The following is a 14,505-nucleotide window of genomic DNA, read 5'->3' as shown; positions in this document are numbered from 1 at the left end:
TGCCTATCCCCCCTCTCACACTGTCTTTAAGCTTTCTCTATTTGTGAGCCAACCGCCTCTTCAGTTTGGTTCCCACCCCCAGCAGTTCTAGTTTAAACCCTCCCCAATAGCCTTAGCAAACCTCCCTGCCAGGATATTGGTCCCCCTGGGATTCAAGTGCAACCCGTCCTTTTTGTACAGGTCATTCCTGCCCCAAAAGAGGTCCCAATGATCCAGAAATCTGAATCCTTGCCCCCTGCTCCAATCCCTCAGCCACGCATTTATCCTCCACCTCATTCTATTCCTATACTCACTGTCACGTGGCACAGGCAGTAATCCCGAGATTACTACCTTTGTGGTCCTGCTTCTCAACTTCCTTCCTCACTCCCTGTAGTCTGCTTTCAGGACCTCCTCCCTTTTCCTGCCTATGTCACTGGTATCAATATGTACCATGACCTCCAGCTGTTCTCCTTCCCACTGCAGGATATCTTGGACATGATCAGAAACATTCCGGACCCCAGCACCTGGGAGGCAAACGACCATCAGTGCTTCTTTCCTGTGTCCACAGAATCGCCTGTCTGGCCCCCTGACTATAAAGTCCCCTATCCTTGCTGCCATCCTCTTCCTTTCCCTACCCTTCTGAGCCACAGGGCCAGACTCTGTGCCAGAGGGGCAACCACTGTTGCTTCCCCCAGGTAGGCTGTCTCTTCCCACCCCCCCCCCCAACAGTACTCAAAAATGAGTACTTATTGTTCAGGGGGACAGCCACAGGGGTACTCTCTAGTACTTGATTCTTCCCCTTCCCTCTTCTGACTGCTACCCACTTGTCTGTCTCCCATGGCCCCAGTATGACCACCTGCCTATAACTCCTTTCTATCACTTCCTCACTCTCCCTGACAAGACGAAGGTCATTGAGCTGCATCTCCAGTTCCATAAAGCCGTCCCCAAGGAGCTGCAGCTCAACACAACTGGCGCAGATGTGGCCATGTGGGAGGCTGGGAGTCTCCTGGACTTCCCACATCTGACACCGAGCACAGAACACCGGCCTCACACACATACTTCCTGTCTGTAATCTATACAGTTAGCCTACCTCTCCTCGACCCATTATCGCCGATGCCCCGTTGAGCCAAAGCATTCCTACTCTGTCTCCCTCTACTCTGCTGCCCACTCTATAAAGCTGTCTCCTTTTAAACTCTTCTCACTGTTCTCACTGGCTAACGTACACGTGCTTGCACAGTCATACCCCGATCAAACCGCTGAAGTAATAACCGCCTCCTTTTAAACTCTTCTCAATCTAATCAAGACTTTCAAACATTGTGGGGACCTTTTTTGAATTATTTTCAAAACCTTTGATTTGCTGTTAAAGTACAGATGATGACAATCTTTTTTTCTTTTTTTCTACTAATCAGCTTCAGTCTTGGTAGTGGGTAGATTTTTTTAATATAATAAAATTATTATTTTTCAATGTTATGAACTAATTGACTTGTACGAATATAGGGTAAGGAGTCTTTATATGTGATTTAGTTCAACATATTTTTTTTCTGTATTCTGTATACTTATTTATATAAATTAATAAAAATATTGGAAAGAAACTCTTCTCGCTGTGTCAATAATAAACCAATTCTTATGTCTGTTGTGTGCAGTGCCAAACTCTGATTGCTCCTTGATAAGACCTCTCCCTTCTGAGCCTGAAGGTGTTGGGTTCAGTTCCTGGAGCAGCTAGTTTAGAACAATGCTGGGTGCGATTCTGAAGGAATGCTGTAATGTCCTTTAGATGGGTCTAACCTGAGACCAGGGACCTTATTCTATAACTTATGATATGCTGTTGCACCAGGCACCATGAAAAATAGCAGAATTAGGCCACTCAGCCCATCAGGTCTGCTCCACTATTCCACTGATTTATTTTCCCTCTGAACCTCATTCTCCTTCCTTCTCCCTGTAACCTTTGATGACCTAACTAACCAAGAAACTTTCAACCTCTGCTTTAAATATACTCAATGACGTGGCCTCCACAGCTGTCCATAAGACCATAAGACCATAAGACAAAGGAGCAGAAGTCGGCCATTCGGCCCATCGAGTCTGCTCTGCCATTTTATCATGAGTTGATCCATTCTCCCGTTTAGTCCCACTCCCCAGCCTTCTCACCATAACCTTTGATGCCCTGGCTACTCAGATACCTATTAGTTTCTGCCTTAAATATACCCAGTGACTTGGCCTCCACTGCCACCCGTGACAACAAATTCCACAGATTCACTACCCTCTGGCTAAAAAAATTTCTTCGCATCTCTGTTCTGAATGGGCACCCTTCAATCCTCTCGTACTAGACTCCCCCATCATAGGAAACAACTTTGCCACATCCACTCTGTCCATGCCTTTCAACGTTCGAAATGTTTCTGTGAGGTCCCCCCTCATTCTTCTAAACTCCAAGGAATACAGTCCAAGAGCAGACAAATGTTCCTCATATGTTAACCCTCTCATTCCTGGAATCATTCTAGTGAATCTTCTCTGAACCCTCTCCAACGTCAGCACATCCTTTCTTAAATAAGGAGACCAAAACTGCCCACAGTACCCCAAGTGAGGTCTTACCAGTGCCTTATAGAGCCTCAACATCACATCCCTGCTCCTATACTCTATTCCTCTAGAAATAAATGCCAACATTGCATTCGCCTTCTTCACCACTGACTCAACCTGGAGGTTAACCTTAAGGGTATCCTGCAGGAGGACTCCCAAGTCCCATTGCCTCTCAGAACTTTGAATTCTCTCCTCATTTAAATAATAGTCTGCCCATTTATTTCTCCTACCAAAGTGTATAACCATACACTTTCCAACATTGTATTTCATTTGCCACTTCTTTGCACATTCTCCTAATCTATCCAAGTCTCTCTGCAGACCCTCCGTTTCCTCAGCACTACCGGCCCCTCCACCTATCTTCGTATCATCAGCAAACTTAGCCACAAAGCCATCTATTCCATAATCCAAATCATTGATGTACAATGTAAAAAGAAGCAGCCCCAACACTGATCCCTGTGGAACACCACTGGTAACCGGCAGCCAACCAGAATAGGATCCCTTTATTCCCACTCTCTGTTTCCCGCCAATCAGCCAACGCTCTATCCACATATGTAACTTTCCTGTAATTCCATGGGCTCTTATCCTGTTTAGTGGCCTCATGTGTGACACCTTGTCAAAGTCCTTCTGAAAATCCAAATACACAACATCCACTGCATCTCCCTTGTCTAGCCTACTGGTAATTTCCTCAAAAAATTGTAATAGGCTTGTCAGGCAGGATTTTCCTTTAAGGAATCCATGCTGGGTTCTGCCTATCTTGTCATATGCCTCCAGGTACTCCATAACCTCATCCTTGACAATCGACTCCAACAACTTCCCAACCACCGATGCCAAGCTAACAGGTCTATAATTTCCTTTTTGCTTCCTTGCCCCCTTCTTAAATAGCAGAGTTACATTTGCAATCTTCTAGTCCTCCGGAACCATACCAGAATCTATTGACTTTTGAAAGATCATCGCTAATGCCTCTGCAATCTCCACAGCTACTTCCTTCAGAACCCGAGGGTGCATTCCATCTGGTCCAGGAGATTTATCGACCTTTAGCCTATTCAGCTTCCTGAGTACTTTCTCTGTCGTAATTGTGACTGCGCACACTTCTCTTCCCTGCCACCCTTGAGTGTCCGGTATACTGCTTATGTTTCCTCAGTGAAGACTGATGCAAAATACTCGTTCAGTTCTTCTGCCATCTCCTTATCTCCCATTACAATTTCTCCAGCATCATTTTCTATCGGTCCTATATCTACTCTCACCTGTCTTTTACTCTTTATATACTTGAAAAAGCTTTTAGTATCCTCTTTGATATTATTTGCTAGCTTCCTTTCATAGTTCATCTTTTCCCTCTTAATGACCTTCTTAATTTCCTTTTGCAAGGTTTTAAAAACTTCCCAGTCCTCTGTCTTCCCACTAATTTTTGTTTCTTTGTATGCCCTCTCCTTTGCTTTAACTTTGGCTTTGACTTCTCTTGTCAGCCACGGTTGCATCCTTTTTCCATCCGAAAATTTCTTCTTTTTTGGAATATACCTGTCTTGCACCTTCCCCACTTCTCATATAAACTCCAGCCACTGCTGCTCTGCCGTCTTTCCCACCAGTGTCCCTTTCCAGTCAACTTTGGCCAGTTCCTCTCTCATGCCACTGTAATTTCCTTTACTCCACTGAAATACCGACACATCGGATTTCGGCTTCTCTTTCTCAAATTTCACAGTGAACTCAATCATGTTATGATCACTGCTTCCTAATGGTTCCTTCACCTCAATCTCTCTAATCACCTCCGGTTCATTACATAATACCCAATCCAGTACAGATGATCCCCCAGTGGCAATGAGTTGCACAGATTCACCATCTTTTGGCTAAAGAAATTTCAACTCATTTCTCTGTTCTAAAGGGGCATCCCTCTATCCTGGGGCTGTGGCCTCTGGTCCTAGACTCCCCCAATAAAGGAAATAGCCTCTCCATATCTACTCTGTCTAAGCCTTTCAGTATTCGATAGATTTCAATGAGATCCCCACCTTATTCTTCTTAACTCCAGTGACTACAGGTCCAGAGCCATCAAAAGCAACACATATGTTAACCCTTTCATTCCCAGAATAATTCTCATGAAGTTCCTTTGGACCCTCTCTAATGCTGGCACATCTTTTCTTCGATAAGTGTCTCAAAACTGCTCACAGTATTCCAATGCGGTCTAACCAATAACACCTCTGTATCACATCTTTGCTCATATTCTAGTCCTCTGGAAATGAATACTAATATTGTATTTATTGTAGTTATTGTATTTCCTTACCACCGACTCAACCGGCAAGTTAATCTTTAGGGAATCTTGCACAAGGATTCCCAGGTCCCTTTGGATCTCTGATTTTTGAAATTCCTGTTTAGAATATAGTCGACACCTTTATACCTTCTACCAAAGTGCATGACCATACTCTAGTGGTGTTCCACCTGCCACATGTTTGCCCATTCTCCTAATCTGTCCAAGCCCTTCTGCAGACTCCTCTGCTTTCTCAACACTACCTGCCCCTCCACCTATCTTCGTAAAATTTACAAACTTGGCCACAAAGCCATGAATTGCATCATCCAAATCATTGACATACAATGTAAAAAGAATTGGTCCCAACACAGTCCCCTGTAGGACACCACTAGTCACCAGGAGCCAACCAGAATAGGTCCCCTTTCATTCCCACTCTCAGCCAATCTTCTATCCATGGTAGTACCTTTCCTGTAATACCATCTTGTTAAGCAGCTGCATGTGTGGCACCTTGTCAAAAGCCTTCTGAAAGTCCAAGTAAACAACATCCACTGACTCTCCTTTGTCTATCCTGCCTGTTATTTCCTCAAAGAATTCCAACAGATTTGTCAAGCAAGATTTTCCCTTAACGAAACCATGTTGACTTTGGTCTACTTTATCATGTCCCTCCAAGTACCCCAAAACCTCATCCTAATAACGGACTCCAATGTCTTCCAACCACTGAAGTCGGGTTAACTGGCCTATAATTTCCTTTTCTCTGCTTCCCTCCCTTCTTACAGAGTGGAGTGACATTTACAATTTTCCAGGCCTCCAGACCCATTCCAGAATCTAGTGATGCCTCTGCAATCTCTTCAACTACCCTCTCAGAACCCTGGGGTGTGTAATCTATCTGGTCCAGGTGACACTCAGCTTCCCAAGCACATTCTCCTTTGTAATAACAATGACACTCATTCTGCCCCCTGACACTCTCACAGTTCTTAATTCCACTAGTGCCTTCCACTGTGAAGATGGAAGCAAAATACTTATTCCGTTCATCCGCCATTTCTTTATTCCCCCATTACTACATCTCCAGCGTCATTTTTCCAGCAGTCGAGTATCCACTCTTGCTTCTCTTTCACACTCTGTATATCTGAAAAAAAACTTTTGCCATCCTCTTTGATATTTTTGGCTAGCTTCCATTCATATTTCATCTTCTCTCTCAATGCTGACACTGTCAGACGAGAGAAATTGTCTTCAATAAAGGGTGTGTTGATTGGTTCCTGTGCCTCTGCTATGTTCCTGGTGAGAAGCAATTCCAAACAACCTGCAGACACTTCTTTGTGGTGACAGTTCCCATTAAAAAAGTGCATTTAATGGAGGCTGGTCTAGGTTGGAGAGGAGAGAGGTTTATACTGACAGGCCATGATGAAGGAAAAGGAGGTTCCAGTGGAGCAGTATCAGTTGGTTGGGCTGAATGGCGGTTTCTACATTACCTGACTTAAAATCCCAACTGCACCAGCTCCTGAACAGCTTGGCTGGAACTTTTAGACACCATCAGCCCCAGACTCTCTAACCAGCAGACACAATTTTAGGCCCTCCACCATCTCACATTTCCTTCATATCATGACAACTTCATTTGGGTCAGCCCTTAACCAATGAAACCTACCAAATATGGAAAGGCCTAGACAGGGGTTCCCAACTTGGGCTCCTGCTTCACTATCAACAAGACCCCCCAATTTCAGTGTCATCAGCAAACTTTTTAATCATGTCATGTACATTCGCATCCAGATCATAGATACAGAGATTCTCAACACTGACCCCTGGTGTGACAAGCCTCCAGTTGGAGAATCAGCCTGCAATCATCACCCCATTACCTCCATTAATGGTAAGGCTCCATGGCATAAAAAGGGCTGGGAAACCCTGGCCTAGATAGAGTGGATGTGGAGAGGATGTTTCCTGTAGTGGAGGAGTCTAGGACCAGAGGGCCCAGTCTCAGAATACAAGGGGATCCCTTTAGAACAGAGATGAGGAGGAATTTATTTTACCAGATGGTGGTGAAGCTGTGGAATTCATTGCCACAGTCGGCTGTGGAGGCCAAGTCACTGGGTATATTTAAAGCAGAGGTTAATAGGTTCTTGGTTATTAAATTCTTTAAAGGTTATGGGGACAGGAGAATGGGGTTGACAGGGAAAATAGATCAGTCATGATGCATTGGACTGAATTGGCTAATTCTACTCCTATGTCATTGACACTCTGGAGAAGTGCAGGACAGGTTGCTGTTGACAGTACAACACAGGCACTTCACTAGCTCTTTGAGTGACGAGGACAGGAGGAAGAGGAGGTTTGGGTGGGCACACTGTGTGAGTCAAGGTGGAGATGTGAGGTGGGTGGGAGACAGTGATCAGATGAACTAGTCGGGGTGCTGCCACTGAGGTATGAAGTGGTGATACCTAGTGGAAGACAATCCAGTCAAGGTACACACTGTGGAAGCCAATCACAAAGATAGGTGAGGTGCAAGTTAAAGCCAGTTCAATGAATTATGGGGATGTCACAATGCTTTGATAGCTTCCAGGTCTGTTCTTAAAGACCCAAGGAATGATGTGGAACAAGGACTGGAGATGACTGGTCTGATTTCTGGGAAAGGAAGACAGTCCATCATTTGAAGTTTTTTTGAAGAGGTAACGATGGAGATAGGTGAAGGTAGAGCAGTAGATGGTGTCTATTTAGACTTCAGTAAGGCCTTTGAGATGGCAGGCTGATCTGGAAGGTTAGGTCACATGGGATTCGAGGCGACCTAGTGAGGTGGATTCAGAATTAGCTCAATGATAGGAAGCAAAGGGTGATGGTTGCAGGTTGATTCTCCAACTGGAGGCTTGTCACGTCAGGGGCCAGTGCTGGGAATCTCTGTTATTCATTCTTTATCTATGATCTGGATGTGAATGTACATGACACAATCAAAAAGTTTGCTGATGACACTGAATGAAGAGGTCTTGTTGATGGTGAAGCAGGTTACAATGAATTACAAAGAGAACTTGACAAGATTGGGTTTAGATTACCAGGAGAAATCGGCAGTAGCAGAACATTGCATTTGCAACGGCCATAGGATTGATTTTGATGGCACTGTGAAATGCCAATGGCTTTTGGAAGCGCCTGGTGAAGAAAGCCATTGAAGTAAAACTGAGGAAAAGAATTTTAACAAAGACAAAGGTCTCACTCTACATAAGAACTGGAATCGGATTGCAAGCAAGGTGGGGCAGCGGAAACCTGATTGGATGAAGGCTAACCAATCAGGAGGGACGAATGACGGGGATATATAAATACCACCGGACTAGGTATGCTTAATCATCATCCCTGATGAAGATGACAGAATCTGTCATTGAAACGTTGGTTAAAATCAATACCTGTACCCAGCTAGAAGCCCCAGAAGAGTTTATTCTTCATATACGCCGGCAAAGCACTAAGTATATATTTTTTAAGCTTTAGATTCCTTTTCAGATCTTGATAAGCTTGGGAGGTGGGCTGAGAAATGGGAATTGGATTTCAACTTAGATAAGAGCGAAGTGATATATTTGGACAGCAGGACTGATGTTGACGAGTGTTGTGGAACAGAGGGTGTAGGACCGATGTTGACGAGCGTTGTGGAATAGAGGGTGTATGACTGATGTCGACAGGTGTTGTGGAACTGGTGGGTCGGAGCATCTTCACCAGAAGGACCACAGTGGGTCAAGAAGGCAGCTCACTCCAGGAGGGAACACCTTCACTGGAAGCACCACAGAGGGCCAGTTCATCAGTTGCACGGAGAAGGGGACGCAGCTGCATGGGCAACAGATTGCTCTGCCCTGGTGCGGGTACCAGCCTGCCCATCACATAGACAACTAGGACACAACACCCATAGTCAACTCCAATCAATAGATGGTCTCCACCTCAGAGAGTAGGAGGGGACGTCTGGTGAAATCCATACACTGTGTGAATTACAGGATACAGAGGAGGCCCAAGTAGATTATTAGCCATGATCTCACTCAGTACTCAAGAGGACATATTGAGCTAAATAGGTACCTCTACTCCTATTAAAACATACAAGGTACTGAGAGATCTTGACAGGATGGACATGGAGAGATGTCTTACCTTGTGGAGTCACTGTTTTAAAATAAAGAATTGGCCTTTTAAGATGTGATTATTTTCTCTTTCTCAGAGGGAGGTGAATCTTTGGAACTCTGATCTTCAAATGGTGCTGGATGCAATGTCTTGGAATGTGTAAAGGTGGAGGGACAGGGATTCCTGATAGCAAGGGTGTGAAAGGCAACAGTGGCTATAAGGGAACGCAAATGCTGAGGACATAATCAGATTACCCAAGACCTCAGTAAGTGATGGAGGGGACTTAAGGGGTGTCGGGGCGGGGGGGGGGGGGAGTGGCGCTGACCAGATAAATGGAGTCCTGGGCTGAAGTGCTAAGTTGGAGGCTGAATATCTATGAGTCCAAGAATCTGGGCTAAGGACTGAAGGCCTCGAGTCAGCCTGTCCTAGGACTGGAGGCCTGACTGTAGTATGGAAAAAGGCTTATTTTGCTGTCTTGTTTTGCACTCAAGTGATCTCTCCCTCTTGAAGGTGATTGTAAGTCTACTGGTCCTCAAGTTGGGGAACTTGAACAAGCAACACAACAAACTGTAACATCAAAACAGCGAGCTGTTGATGTCCTCTCTTGCTGTTGCTGGAGCGATATCCCTCTCTTGATAGAGAGACGGAGAGAGAGATTCTCTGAGATGTCGAAATGATGGGATGGACAGTAGCCTTTGGACTCTAGATCCTGGTCTCTGGGGCTTAGCTATTGCTTGCATGGTGGGTGATAGGGGGTGCGGTGATGCTTTTGCTGGAGTGGGGGGGGGGTGGTTGATGCTTTTCCTGCTGCTTGTGCGTCGGAGGGGGTGGGGGAGGGAGAAGAGGGTCTTTGGGGTTCTAATGTTTTTCTGTCATTCACTCTTTGGGTTTTTCCCCTGTTTCGTGGATGTCTGTGAAGAGTAAGGATTCCAGGTTGTATACTCTATACATTCTCTGATATTAAACTGTTGAACCTTTGAACTGTTGTTATTGTTGCTGCTGGTGTTGTTCTGCTGACCATTGGGAACCTGCTATGTTAGCACCAGAGTGTGTGATGACACTTGCGGGCTGCCCCCAGCCCATCCTTAGGTTGTGTTGGTTGTTAACACATACAATGCATGTTTCAATGTATGTGTGATTAATACATCTGAATCTGAAATGTTATTTGATACATTTACACCAACTGCATCCTGTTCCCGTCTCCTTCTTGTGCTCCCCCACACCCTTTAACAAATTCCAACACAGCCATTATCTCCTGGTCCACAGTTTGATATTGTAATAGAACCCAAGACCCCATGGCCCCTCATTACTTGTTAGATTCCTGTCTGTTCTCTCAGCCTGTTCACTGGGGGCTTCTTGGCAACGCGGGGCAACAAAAAGGCAGCGTGGAATCAGCTTACCAACAGACCAATCCCTTCGTCCCGATCTGGGGTAAAGGTCAGGGACAAAAGCCTATGGATATTCTTAGCGCCAATTAGTCAGGTATCCCAGATCACACCAGTAAGGGCAAAGGACAATTTAGGGTTACAGGTGTGAAGAATGAGGGTGAAGGATGAGGTAGACTGGTGGTCAACATCAGCCCCAAGAGTTTCTAAGGCAGCTACTTACATCAGGGCCCCTGGGTCCACGCTCACCCATGTCGCCAGAGTCACCCAGTTCTCCCTGTAAGGGAAGAGAAAACAGTTAGGATATTTGACACAGTGACAAAGAAACAGACAAATACAACAGTGACTCAGTACAGGTGCACTCTGGCCCAGACCTGGTACAGGTGCACCTCCGGCCTGGCTCATTACAGGTACACCTCCTGCCAAGCTCTGTACAGGTGCACCCAGTACAGGCGCACTTACACCCAGGCCAACTACAGGTATACCGAGTGCAGTCGTACCTAGTATAGGTTGACCCCAGCTCAGATCTGGTACAAGCACCCTTGGTCTGGACCCAGTACAGGAGCACTCTGGCCCAGAACAGGTAAAAGTAAATCTGAAAGATGAACAGGACCACTGGGAGAATCCAGCAGGTTAGGGAGCGTCTGTGGAAAGAGAAATAAGCATTGTTTTGTATCCATCACCCTTCAGGAGAACTGGGAAAGAGAGAGAGGTGAAAGCTACTTTTCAGTAGAAGAGAAGATGAGAGAGGATGTGCTGCTGTCATCAAGAAGATCCCTGATGGTAGCAGCACATTAAGCTTCTAAGTGTGTGTAATAAATTGATAATGTAAATAAGGTGGTGGAACTTGGTTGTCAGGTGGAAGATGATGCACTGTTACAGAAGACTGTGTTGGGCTTGCTGGTGGTATAGAACATTGATGGCACCGTGGTAGCCCAATACAGGCGGAGATATCACTGACCCAGTGAGTATAGATTAGCAAACACCCGGAGTGAGTAACACCAAGGAAAACGGTGTAGATGCTTAACACAGAGATGATTTAAACTGATTCTGCTTCTCTCCCCCCAGATGCCACCTGATGCTCAGTATACTACACCAGACGGTCAGTTACAAATGAACCGGATGCTGATATTGTGCTGCTGCCTCTTGTGCTCTGGGAGGAACCACAGGCAGCATTGTCAGGGCCCAACCCAGGCACTGAAGGACTTACCGGAATCCCAGGGGGACCCTGGGGACCTGAAGCTCCCATTGGTCCTTGGCTTCCCTGTGTGGGAACAGAAGTAACAAGCTATCAGTAACAATCCCAGGAAGACCTCCTCCCAGTGACACAGTGAGGAATCACAGACATCAGTTCCTGGTGTTTCCACTGGGTCCAGCATCAGTGAAAGTCCAATGGCTGAGACCTCTCCCAGCCCAGACTCGGTATTGGTAAGCCTAGCCCAGACCAGACCCAATGCAGGCATACCTGGCCCAGACCCATTACAGGTGTCTCAGTCCAGAGCAGTACAGGTATGGTACTGTACACTACCATACAGGTATGATCTGTACCCAGCTCAGTATGGTACAGGCAGACCTACCCCAGACCCAGTATGTGTACTCTGTCTACAAGCATACCTCATCTCATATCGATTATCAAACCCAGCCCAGATCCAATCAATACAGGCGTACCTGGCTTACAGGCATAATCCGGCCCAGATCTGGTACAGGCAAACTCAGCCCAGGACTGGTACAGTTGTACGCCAGCCCAGACCCAATACAGGCGAACTCTGGCTGTTAAAATGAGCAGGGGTTGGATTGGATGGACACAGACAAGGTGTACTCACTTGTGAGAGACACCAGAACAACAGTCATTACCTGGCCAGTAATGAAAGAAAAATGGAACTCAAGAGAAATGGCTGCCCACAGGGCTGTCGGGGTGAGGATTTCAAGCGGCTGAGGGGTGGGGCCTGATGGGGAAGCCGGTTCAGTACGCAGGGAATGGAGGGAGATGGTAATGGGGATGGAGATGTTAGGAGGATCAGAAGCCCAGCACAAGACTACGTGGTCTGGTTCAGTGCATTACATTGTGTAACAGCGTGTTGCCTGTCGCCCAGTGGGTACAGCATGCAGCCCATTGTCCAGCAGAGCCAGTGGCATCCTCCCCTGTTCTGTGCAGAATAAGTTCTGGCATGTCAGCCGCTGTGTGACATACTTAATCCAATAGTGCGTAGCACAACATTACAATGACAGCAGTACGATCAGGGTTCACTTCCCGCTGCTGTCTATAAGGAGTTTGCATGTTCTCCCCACTGTTCCCTCTAAGCTGCACAGATGCACAGCTCTGCAGTTGGAATTCTCTTTTATATAATGTTAAAATAATTAAACAATTAATAAGTTACAGTCACAGTATCTTGACAATACTTTTCATTGGGGTGACAAAATAAAAGATCTGCTTGTATCTATAAGTTCTGACATTAATACTGCGTCTATCCGTTGATTCATTCAATGAGTGTGTAATCACTTGGATAACAGATTTCCTGAGGATGAGTTAAGAGAATAGTAAGTTTGCTACTGCAAACACAACCAGTTTTGAATGTGGAAAAGAAGATGTACGACTGACGAAAAATACGCAGCTACTATACCGAAGTACAACGAAGGCCTTGCCTCAACAATACTGTGATTTCAAATTTGCAATTGCTGAGCAAGTTGAGACTGGCTCAATTAAGATGTTCACTGATATGTTGAACTTATGCTTAGAAATGAAGAATTTGAAGGACTGTTAATTTTTGCTGACCTCAGAACATTTCAGGCTTCCAGCGCTGACTGTGAATGTGGATTCAGTCTTATGAATCCAATCAAATGTAACTCCAGAAACAGAGTAGAAGTGGAACATTTGGATGATCTAATGAGGATTAAGATTTATCTTTCAGCTAGCTGGTTACAAAACTAATCTGGACAGTGTTTATAGACAATTGATGTATAATAAAGACAGACAAGAAAAAGTTTAAGAAACATGAAAGATCTTCTTTGTATTTCATTATATCCTTCAATTAATAAATAAAATCAAAAGCATGTGATTGTCAATTTTCATTCAGTGTGCATATTACAAAAAAAAAATTTAAAGTGCCACCCAGTTTTCAGGTCATGTAAAAATTTCCTGCTCAGAGCAATGGTTGATCCGCGTATAAAATAAAGGAGGCGGGTCCCTGGTTCATCCCGTGACTGCGTGGGTTTCTCACGGGTACTCCAGTTTCAACACACATTACAAAGGTCAGCGATAATGAGCTGTAGCCAGGCTATGTTGGCGCCGGAAGCACAGTGACGCTTGCGGGCTGCCCCCAGCACATCCTCGGATTATGTTGGTCATTGTCGCAAAGACATGTTTCCCTGTGTGTGAGACACGCAACAAATCAAGCTCATCTTTAATTTCAAGGTGCAGATTTTCAAGCTCCTGAACCAATCTCGCGAGGTTTGATTTCTATCTGTCCGTGAAAACCTGATGCATTCTTCAACACGTAACAGACCCACACGCCCAACACAATGAGCCTTTGATTAAAGATTAAAGATGAGCTTTATTTGTCAACGACCCACACAGTTGGAGGATGTGCTGGGGGCAGCCTGCAAGTGTTGCCACGCTTCTGTCAACGTAGCATGCCCACAACTCACTAACACTAACCTGTATGTCTTTGGAGTGTGGGAGGAAACCAGGGCACCCGGAGGAAACCCACGTGGTCACAGGAAGAAGGTGCAAACTCCTTACAGACGGTGGTGGGAACTGAACCCAGGCTGCTGTCACTGTACTCCAAGAGGTCCATAATCTTGTCATGATTTGGAGGCTTGTGTGCCCCAATGACCCAGAAAGCTTTGACGACTGAAGTGATGGCTTTATGGTTTGGTCCTTACTACAGTCAGCCATGCCAAACAGGTCAAAGGGGAGAGGACAGAGTAAGAGTGATCCACTGCTCTTCCACGTTCGGGGGTTCAGCTCAGGGCCAACAACCCTGACCGCTCAAACAAAATTGTTATGGAAACAACAATGAAGAATCCTTCTACACGTTAACTGTGCATTTATCTCAGTCTGCCACTGATGCTTATGTGACTGGTGCATTGCAAAGCACCAGCGCTGTATGGGACCACATGCCACTTTGTTGCTTTGCTAGGGATGTGTGACTGTATTGTATGGGACCAATACCATGGTATTAATGACAGTGTTCTGCAAGGCTGCTTACCTGTTCACCTGCAAGACCTTTCCTTCCTGGCTTTCCAGATAGTCCCTGAAGTAAA

The 14,505-nt window shown here is 45.6% G+C and overlaps 1 protein-coding gene across 1 annotated transcript in view; it reads right to left on the bottom strand.

Moving 5' to 3' along the window:
- Positions 1-14,505, bottom strand: part of col9a3 (collagen, type IX, alpha 3) — a 213,701-nt gene that overhangs the window by 132,906 nt on the left and 66,290 nt on the right. Inside the window, exons 19-21 of the mRNA XM_063073738.1 lie at positions 14,451-14,495; positions 11,453-11,506; positions 10,466-10,519 (exon numbers count right to left, since the gene is read on the bottom strand). Of these exons, the coding sequence (XP_062929808.1) occupies positions 10,466-10,519; positions 11,453-11,506; positions 14,451-14,495 (153 nt within the window). The remainder of the gene's footprint in view (positions 1-10,465; positions 10,520-11,452; positions 11,507-14,450; positions 14,496-14,505) is intronic.

Source organism: Mobula hypostoma, chromosome 2 (genome assembly GCF_963921235.1).
Source record: "Mobula hypostoma chromosome 2, sMobHyp1.1, whole genome shotgun sequence".
NCBI classification, from domain to species: domain Eukaryota; kingdom Metazoa; phylum Chordata; class Chondrichthyes; order Myliobatiformes; family Myliobatidae; genus Mobula; species Mobula hypostoma.
The sequence above is the reverse complement of the archived record's forward strand: the minus strand, read 5'-3'. Positions and strand labels throughout refer to the sequence as shown.